This window comes from Zingiber officinale, chromosome 4B (assembly GCF_018446385.1).
Source record: "Zingiber officinale cultivar Zhangliang chromosome 4B, Zo_v1.1, whole genome shotgun sequence".
NCBI classification, from domain to species: domain Eukaryota; kingdom Viridiplantae; phylum Streptophyta; class Magnoliopsida; order Zingiberales; family Zingiberaceae; genus Zingiber; species Zingiber officinale.
Window position 1 is genome coordinate 103,689,133 of NC_055993.1, and position 10,053 is coordinate 103,699,185.

Genomic DNA, 10,053 nt, shown 5'->3' on the forward strand with positions numbered 1-10,053 from the left:
TCCGAATAGTCCTATCCACGGAGCTTAGTACTAAATCTTGGTCTAACTGGTTAGGATTCATTTAAGGGTAGCTTCGGTCAGTTCCACTTGGCCAAATGCACCAGATCGAAACCATATCTTTCTAGACATGCGATGCCCAAGCTTCCCTAACGTACTATCATCCAAAAATTTCACTAGTACCATGATTCAAGTTAAACTTGGTCTCTTTTTAACTAATCATAATTACCCTGTCGGGTTAGTTAATTTTGGAGGTGCCAGTTATTCTGGAGCCTCCCCCTGAATTATTGACGTTTAATTTAAATTTTCGTTTTAGGTTTGTGTCTGTTTCTTTTATAGTTATAATTAACTTGGTGATAGTTTATATTTTGTTGAGTTTTAAATTTTGAATTTTTTTATTTAGGTTTTTTATTTGGTTTAATCGAGTTTATATAATATACTTTTTCTTTAGGTATATAATATTGATTAAGTCCTACTTGCGTGGTCAGATACGCTTTTGGAACCCAAGCTTGATTAGTTGATTTGTATTGAGTTATTAATGACTTAAAAGTTTTATTTGAGTTCGACTTGTATCCGAGTCCGGTTTTATTATAACATGCTTTTTGATTGTTCAGGATTAAGTCAAGATTTTTTGATATTGTTGTAAATTTTTCTAGCATTTCTTTTAAATTGTTAATATCATTTTTTAATGATAAATTCTCCTCCTCAAGTGTTAGATCTTGAGTTGGATTTGAATTTTTGATTTGTTCCTTGAGGTTTTGATTTTCCTCAAGAAGTGATTTGTTTTCATTTTCTATTTTAATTAATTTACTATTTAAACATGAAATGATTCTAAAAAATTTTTTGCTTAAATTAAAATATACCTCATTCGGACCTTCGGAAACGAGTACGGACTCGTGGCTTGTTTCGGGTTCAGACCCGTCTTCATCTTCCGACTCGTCTTCTGTTTCGTCGCCATCGGGCGAGGTGGCTCTGATGTTTCGCTCTTCTTCCTCCGATTCGTCCGAGGAGTCGTCCCACGTTACTTTGAGGCCTTCTTTTGGTTGGCTTGGTTTGTTGAACTTCGCTTTTGGGCATTCGTTCTTGTAGTGTCCCTTTTTTATTGCAGTAAAGCAAGTCGTTCTTTTGTTCCGAGGAGAACTGATCTTTTGAAGGTTTTTTTGCTGAAGCTTTTTCCTGGTGAACATTTTCTTACCAAGTTCACCGGGTTCGTCTTCGGAGTCTTGGTCGGAATCTTCTTCATATTCAGGCTTGCTCTTCTTTTCTTTGGAGGAACCTGCAAATAAAGCTATACCTTTCTCGGCTCCAGCATTAGTTTGTTCATGTAATTCTAATTCACAGAAAAACTTGTCTAATTTTAACTTAGAAAGATTTTTAGAAATTTTGTAGGCATCTACGATTGATGCCTACAAACTATTACATGGAAAAGCATTTAATGCGTACCTTATTAAGTCTCTATTTTCCATCTGGTGGCCTATCGTATGAAGCCCGTTGAGGATGTCCTTGATCCTCGCGTGGAGCTGATTCGTTGTTTCACCTTCCTGCATTTTTATGTTAAGGATTTTATTTAAAAGTAGGTCCCGTTTTGTTACCTTGGCGTCGCCGCTCGCTCGATCAATTTGAACCACTCTTTAGCTTTGTGTGGTCCGACTGCTCAGTTCTTCTCTTGTTAATCCGCAGAGTGTTGATCGCTTTATTTTCTGTTGACGCCTTTTTCTTCAAGTCAGTATATTCCCGAGTTGTCCGCTGAATTTTATAGGTCTCGTAACGCTCATCCACTGGTCAAGTTTTGAGGTAAACCTCCATGCGCTTCTTCCAAGACGGAAAATCGTCCCGTTGAAGAGTGGAGGTCGATCTGTGCTGAATCCTTCAGACATTCTGGTAAGAAAGAAAAGAAAACAAAATCCCAAGACTTGGTCTTGGATTAGTAATGTGGAAAAATAGAAGTATCTAAATTGGTGTTGCACCAATTTAGATTTAATTGCAACGAAAAAAAATTCAAAGCAGGTAATAATACCAGTTTGAAATTAAACATAAAACTGAAAATCGAAAAAAAATTAATTTTTCACCCCCTGTCTGATTGGTGGTTGCACCAAATCAGAGCGGTACCTGCTCTGATACCACTTGTAGGACCGTGATCGTTCGATAGAGGGGGGGGTGAATATCGATTCGAAAACTCGAGTGTAAAAGTACGCAGTGGAAAAGTAATGAACACAATTAATTTTACTTCGTTCGGAGCATGTGACGACTCCTACTCGAAGGCCAGTGGTCCTTGACCACTTTCGTTGGGCAATCACTAGCAATTCGAATGTGATTACAAAAAGAGTACAAGAAATGCTAATGAAACAAAGCACAAAGCTGTACCGACAGAAAAGAAAACTTAAGGAGCAAGGGCGCGTTGTCGGAGCTTTGTTAGCGTTGTTGGAGCACAGAGCAGCAAAGCAATCTGGGAATTCTGAGAGATGTATTTTAGAAGCTCCACCCCTGGGGCTTCTTTTATATGCTGCTCCGGGCGCCTGGATCCCTTCCGGGCGCCCTGGTGCGACGTGGCAAGTTCAGTCAGGATGCTCCACGTGGCGAGGCGACGCAGAGGATAAAACTTGCCTCCGGGCGCCCGGACCACCTTTTTTTACCCTGCAAAACAAGGTTGTTAGCACAATATATAAAGTATGAATTAACAGAAAAAGTATGACTTAGATTCCGTCTTTCCGAGACCGGAATCTAGTCACGATCTCGACTTAGATATCCGAAATGGATCTAAGCCGGATCGACGCCTAATGTTCCCTTCCCGGGAACGCGTCCTCGCAATCACTCCCGTCTAGTGACTTACCTTACTTACCTGTCAGACGTCCGGTCAGCCCTTCGACCCGTCTGGACTTCTCGCCAGCTATCCGGTCAGGCCGTTGACCTAGCTGGACTTCTTGCCAAGCGTCCGGTCAGCCCATCGACCCGCTTGGACTTCGTGCCAGCTATCTGGTCAGTCCGTCGACCTAGCTGGGCTTCGTGCCAGACATCCGGTCAGCCCATCAACCTGTCTGGACTTATCCTGCACACTCGATCAGAGTGTTAGATCAACAATAAACCTAACTTAACATATTTGTCATTCATCAAAACCTGGGTTAAATCGTTAATGCTAACCGCATCAACAAGATCTACCTTTAAAGATTGGCATTTCAACCGGGTACTAGTTTTGCTCTATACTAAGCTTTATATTAGAATAAACATTATATGATGTGGATTGCAAGTATTACACCCTGTAACAATGCTTTGACGCTGTATTTCCAATGGTAATGAATTAATGATCGAATTATACCTGCAATTATCATACTTAGAAACAGGATTTTTATTTTGGCGTTTAGTTTCTTATTTATTTATTTATTTCAATGTTACATTTAGAAATATTAGTGTCATGTGACCTGTCATGATTTTAAGCCTAAAAAATAACCTTTTTAAAAATAGGATAAAATTATGTAACACCCCCCTCCCCTCGAGTTATGGAACCTTAATATTATGAAATTTTACCGATGAAAATAAAATATACTATCTCTTATTTTATATAATAATCATCCTTCGATACTCAAGTATTTTCGAGATCCGTTACTTAATAGAATTTTTTCCGAAATCCACGTTGATATGAGCTTCATGAGCACAGTCAAAGTCTCATATGGTTAGTAAAGTCAAAGTCTCTTTAATGACAAGTCAACGTCCTGTTTGTTTAGTCAAAGTCTCCGCTTGTTTAATCAAAGTCTGGTGGCACCAAATTTGAAGATGCATATAGTCAGTTGACTACTGAAGCAATGAGATACATCTTAATCAACCTAATCGATTAAATTATCATAAATTTGTATTTTTTAAAATAAAATTTCACTCACAATAAAAATAAAAAACTACCCAAGAAATAAATTATTGGACAAAATCAAATGCATAGCAATTGGTGATGCACGGATCGAACGATCAAATCAAATACACTTGCACAAACGGATGGTTATAGAACATTTATAGCAAATAAATTAACGATGCACGATGCAACAATCAACCAGATAAACGGTAGAAAAGGAATCAATCCAAAATCCAACAATACATCAAAGTCCTTGATGAATATACTTGATCGATCCATTAAAACAATACATTGAAAATAGAAAAAAAAAAAAAAAACTTCATTCTTTTCCATGAAATTAGGAAATAGTAATCCTTTTCAATCTACATATTTGAGGATATTTAGAGGAGTAAGTTGATATGGCCTGACTCTTTGATTTTGAAGAAAGAATTTAGTATGACCATGTTCTAGTGGGAGAATATCAATTTGAGAGTTGAATCGACGTCTTCTGTAACTATTTCTTCCTTTCTTTTGAAAAATAGATGATAACGGTAGGATAATATCATTACATCATGCAAACTTTAGCTTTTATTGTTTTAACTTTCACATCACACTTTCATCCTACACAATGACATTCACAACTAAATATACACTTTCATCATAGACAATGACGTTCACAACTAAATATGATCAAGTACATGGAAAATTCCAAGGGCTTAAGCGCATTTTTACCTTTTTGACTTAGCACTTCCAAACTCATACATCCAATCATGCATCTTATCCACCATCCGGAAGAGAGTAATTCTTGTGGACTTTTTCATGAATATTACGCTTAAATATGCCCAAAATCCAACTATGAATCCGACAACAACAAAGGCGTATTCTAGAATTCTTTCAAGCTTCTCATCATATTCTTCATCTCCTGCTTTAGATGGTGGTTGATGAGCTTCATCACTAGGACACTCTGGAAGTGGCACACCACAAAGGCCCATGTTGTTGGCATAGATGGAGTCACTGAAGGTTGAAAATTGACTTCCCGTTGGGATTCTTCCGGACAAGTTATTACGGGAGAGATTCAAGAAGCACAGAAAATTATTTTCATCCCAGATTTCGTCTCAGAATCTGAGACGAATCTGTGGATTCGTCCCAGAATTTGAGACGAATCCACAAAATTCATCCCAAAATCTGAGACGAATTCTGGGACGAAAATTTATCAAATGCTTATGAAATTTATCAATGAATTTGGCAATGATAATTTAAATCGTTGACAAGTTTTTGTTGCTAAATTCATTGTCAGTTTTACAACAAATTTATTATTCGTTGCAAAATTAGGAACAAAAATGGTAACAAAAAAAATTTTGTCACCGACCCAAATTGGTTGTAATATTAGGGACAAACTTGGTAACAAAAAATAATTTGTCACCGAATTCGTCCCCAAATTTGTTGCAAAAATAGAGACAAATTTGGCAAAAAAATTATGTGAATTCGCCCCCAAATTCGTTCCTAAGTTTGCAACAAAAATAATTTTCGTTGCAAATTTGTATACTTTTTTGCAACGAATTTGGGGATGAAAATTTTATTCGTCATCAATTTTGTCCTCAAATTTGTTGTCAAATTTGCAACAAGTCATAATTCGTTCCAAAAGTTGGCATCAACCATTTTGGGACGAAAAAATTTTCGTCCCTGATTTTATCTCAAAAATTTTTACTATAAATTTATTTTTAAAATTCGTTCCAAATTTTGTCTTATTTTTTTTTTTTTTGTAGTGTTGGGAGTTGAGTCGATGTCTTTTGTAACTATTTCCTTCCTTTGAAAAATAGATGATAAGGTAGGATAATATCATTATACCACTCAAACTTCAGCTTTTATAGTTTCAACTTTCACACCACACTTTCATCCTACACAATCACATTCACAACTAAATATGATCAAGTAGATGGAAAATTCTAAGGGCTTAAGCGCGTTTTTACCTTTTTGACTTGAGCACTTCCAACTCATACATCCAATCATACATCTTATCCACCATCCGGAAGAGAGTAATTCTTGTGGACTTTTTCATGAATATTATGCTCAAATATGCCCAAAATCCAACTATGAATCCGACAACAACAAAGGCGTATTCTAGAATTCTTTCAAGCTTCTCATCATATTCTTCATCTCCTGCTTTAGATGGTGGTTGATGAGCTTCATCACCAGGACACTCTGGAAGTGGCACACCACAAAGGCCCATGTTGTTGGCATAGCTGGAGCCACTGAAGGTTGAAAATTGACTTCCCGTTGGGATTCTTCCTGACAAGTTATTATGGGAGAGATTCAAGAAGCACAGAAAATTTAAAGTAGATAGTCCGGATGGAATTTCTCCACTTAAACGGTTCATTGACAAGTCAAGAGACTCCAATTCTGTCATGGCGCTTATATTTTCTGGAATCCTTCCTGTCAAATGGTTGTTGGATAAGTTGAGGAAGCACAATCCTAGGAGCTTCGTGATCTCTTTTGGAATCTCCCCAGAAAGTTCATTATTCGACAGATCTATACTTGTTACAACCCTGAGAGCTTTGGTGTATTCATTGGTTGACCCTTTTGCAGTTATTATGATGTTGTCATCATAATAAGTAGCTACTTTGTAAGGCATTCGAAACAAATTCTCAGTATAGTTTTGTTTAACAACCATATGACTGAAATTGCCAAGGGATGAAGGTATTCTCCCAAAAAGTTTGTTGGAGGAAAGATCCAAAATTTGAAGGGAAGACAAATTTGTTATGCTGTTTGGAATAACTCCATGGAATGAGTTCGAGCTCAAACGAAGAAACCTCAGATCTGGGAGGGCCCCTCCCACCCACCTTGGTATTTCACCAGAAAATCCATTCCCGCCAAGATCAAGGGTAACTAAATACTTACAATTTTTCAAAAAGGAAGGAAATGGTCCGGACAAATTATTATTTCCCAAGTGCAGAAATAGCAGTTGATAATAATATAGATATGAGTCATAGCAATTTGGTATTTCTCCGGATAAATAGTTGTTGGATAGATCGAGTATAAATAGAGAAGTAATGTTGCAAAATAAAGATGGAAGAGTACCACTGATATGATTATTCGACAACTTTAAAACTTCATACCCCACAAAGCTGAAGAAAGTCAGTCCTTCAAAGGAGTTATTGGTGAGATCTGTATGTTTACAAAGAATAGAAGGTAACTCACCATTCAATTCATTCGAGCTTAAGTCTAGGTAGTAAAGAGAATTTTCTAATATGAAATCCGAGAACCAAGCTGGAATAGGTCCAAAGAGTCCAACACCAGATAAACATAATCTCATTAAAGTTGTTTGCGTTTGAATCCAGGAAGGAAATCTAGTTCCCAAATGACAATAGCTCATATCAACCCAGAGAGCATGAAAAGGAGGAAGCCAATCATCTGATAAAATCAAATTCAAGGAGTTATAAGACATATTCAAATACTGCAAGTTAGTGAGCTTGGAGAAGTGAGCATCAGTCATATTGCCCCTTAATGAATTGGATGAGATATCCAAGTATTCCAGTTGAGCTAATTGCCAGGGATTTGAAGGAGATAACCCACTCAACTTATTGTCATAAATGTTCAAGTACCCTAAGTTGGATCCTTGTGGGCATTTAGACAAACCATCAAGTAGATTTGTTAATTCTCCACCAATATTATTCTCATACAAAGCAAGATATTCCAAGTTGCATAGATCACCCAAACTCAAGGGTATTTGCCCCATCAAGTTATTCGTAGAAGCATCAAAATGCATCAAGTTGTGAAGCCTGCCAATGTTTTCTGGCATATTACCAGAAATATTGTTATTATTCAAGGAAAGTTCTTCCAAATAGATGAGATTGCACAAAGCATCTGTTATACGTCCAGAAAATTCATTATATGACACATCCAGATATATCAAGCTAGTGAGATTGCCCAAAGCATCAGGTATACGCCCAAAAAATTCATTATATGACACATCCAGATATATCAAGCTAGTGAGATTGCCAAAAGCATCAGGTATCTCTCCGGTTATTTGATTACCATGTAAATATAAATACTCCAAGTGGATAAGATTGCCCATGCTCAAAGGTAACTCTCCAGTGATATGATTTTGTTGCAAATATAAATATTCCAAACAAATAAGATTTCCCATGCCCAAAGGTATCCCTCCAATGATATCATTGCTCGACAGATCTAGATACTCCAGATGGATAAGACTTCCCATAACAAATGGAATTTTTGTTAAAGAATTATCAAATAAATCCAAGTGCTTCAACTTTCTAGTGGCATTCACAAAAATATTTCCTTCTATTTGATTACTTGATGAATTGAGTTCTGTCATACTTGTGCCAGCACCTGCTGCATCTTGTAGCAAACAATTTGACAAAGAAAGATGTTCTAGGCTATTATAATTAATTTGGTGAATCCAACTATTTGCTAAAGAGAGATCGACACAACTCATGTCTAGATATTCTAGAGAAGTTAGGTGGGAAAGCCAACTTAGGTCATTTGACCATAGTGGAGGAACATATGAATAACAACTACTAAGGTCGAGGAAGCGTAGGTTAGAAAGATTGCCCAATTGTTGAGGAATTAATCCATCAAAGTTGGCACTAGATAGGTTAAGATGTTCCAAATGGACAAGTGAGGAAATCATACTAGGTATGTGGGTCGAGAAGTTGTTAAAACTTAAATCTAGGTATTTTAAATGCTTCAATTCAAATAAAGAAGGATTTATCTTACTTTCATTGGGAAGTAAAGAATATTGATCAAAGTGAAGGTCAAGCATAATGACATGGCTGGTGGCGTTGTCACAAGTGACTCCTCTCCACTTGCAACAGTCGTAACCGGTCCAAGAAGAAAGCCACTGGTAAGAAGAGTCATGATACATGTCAGACTTGATGGCAAGTAGAGCTCTTCTTTCACTCTCCAAGCAATTGATCCCCTTAGATGCACGTGGATGATCGTCACAACATGCTCTAGTGCTAAACAATAAAATGAGTACTAAAAAGAGAGTAGCATGCTTTGAGGAATTGGAGTTGCCCTTGCAATCGAAAGGAATAGCCATAGAGTAATTAAGGAAGAGTAGCTAGATTGAATAATAAATTGAAGGAGAGGCCACATATATATACTGCAAGCCCCTTCACTTCTATAGAAGATTGATTGGCTTTTTTGTTGGAAAATGATTGTTGATATGACCATGGCATGATTGTTGATATGACCATGGCATGAAGAAAGAGTTTGCTTAGCTTCCATTAAATATTTATAATTAGTAGATATGGATAAGAAATTTTTTAGGTGCTTGATTACAACTGCGATTTGAACTAAGAATAATCTTTGTTTATATTTTTCAATTAAGATTAGGAAAGTTAAATATTTTCCATAATACGTTGAATAGGACGTACTTTTATCTTCTTTTACCGGACTCAGTGCAGTGAAGTCAGAGTCTCCTTAGCAAAGTCAGTCTCTTTAATGATAAGTCAAAGTCTCCTTGATGGGTTGTTTAGTCAAAGTCTCCGCTTGTTTAATCAAAGTCTGGTGGCACCATAATTTCAACATGCCTACGGTCATAGTTGACGGCACGATCTGCTATAGGACCTTTTTTTTATAGTATTATTCTGCCAAAAAAAAAACAATGAGATACATCTTAATAAACCCAATCAATTAAATTATCATAAATTTGATTTTTTTAAAATAAAATCCTTTTCGATCTACATATATGAGGATATTTAGAGTAAGTTGATATGGCCCAACTCTTTGATTTCGATGAAAGAATTAGTATGACGATGTTCTAGTGGGAAAGTATCAATTTGATAGTCGAGTGATGTCTTTTGTAACTATTATCTTTCTTTTGAAAAATAGATGATAACGGTAGGATAATATGATCAAGTACATGGAAAACTCTAGGGGCTTAAGCTCGTTTTTGCATTTTGGAGCACTTCCAAACTTCAGTTATAGTTGCATATATGTACATCCAATCATACATCTTATCCATCATATGGAAGAGAATAATCCTTGTGGACATTTTCATGTATTGTACGCCCAAAAATGTCCAAAATCCAACTATGAATCTCATAACAAGGCATAATCTAGAATTCTTTCCAGCTTCTCATCATATTCGTCGTCTCCTTCTTAAGATGGTAAATGATGAGTTTCATCACTACGACACTCTAGAAGTGACACACCATAAAGGCCCATATTGCTGGCCTAGATGGAGCCATTGAAAATTGAAAATTGACCTCCCA

General features: G+C 36.6%; 1 protein-coding gene across 1 annotated transcript; it reads right to left on the reverse strand.

Moving 5' to 3' along the window:
* Positions 1-4,418: 4,418 nt before the first annotated feature.
* LOC121975832 (receptor-like protein EIX2) lies at positions 4,419-8,892 on the reverse strand. Its single transcript, XM_042527719.1, has 2 exons — positions 8,552-8,892; positions 4,419-7,606 (listed from the first exon to the last, which is right to left on the reverse strand). The coding sequence occupies exons 1-2, from the start codon at positions 8,874-8,876 to the stop codon at positions 5,781-5,783; spliced, it is 2,151 nt and encodes a 716-aa protein (XP_042383653.1). The 5' UTR covers positions 8,877-8,892; the 3' UTR covers positions 4,419-5,780.
* Positions 8,893-10,053: the final 1,161 nt, after the last annotated feature.

Bases quoted from the DNA above. Each gene is read 5' to 3' on its own strand.
- LOC121975832 (XM_042527719.1), bottom strand. From the start codon at position 8,876: ATGGCTATTCCTTTCGATTGCAAGGGCAACTCCAATTCCTCAAAGCAT. The intron at 7,607-8,551 runs GTAAGATAAATC...GTAATATGCCAG, and splicing joins TTCTTTACTTCCCAATGAAA to AAAACATTGGCAGGCTTCAC.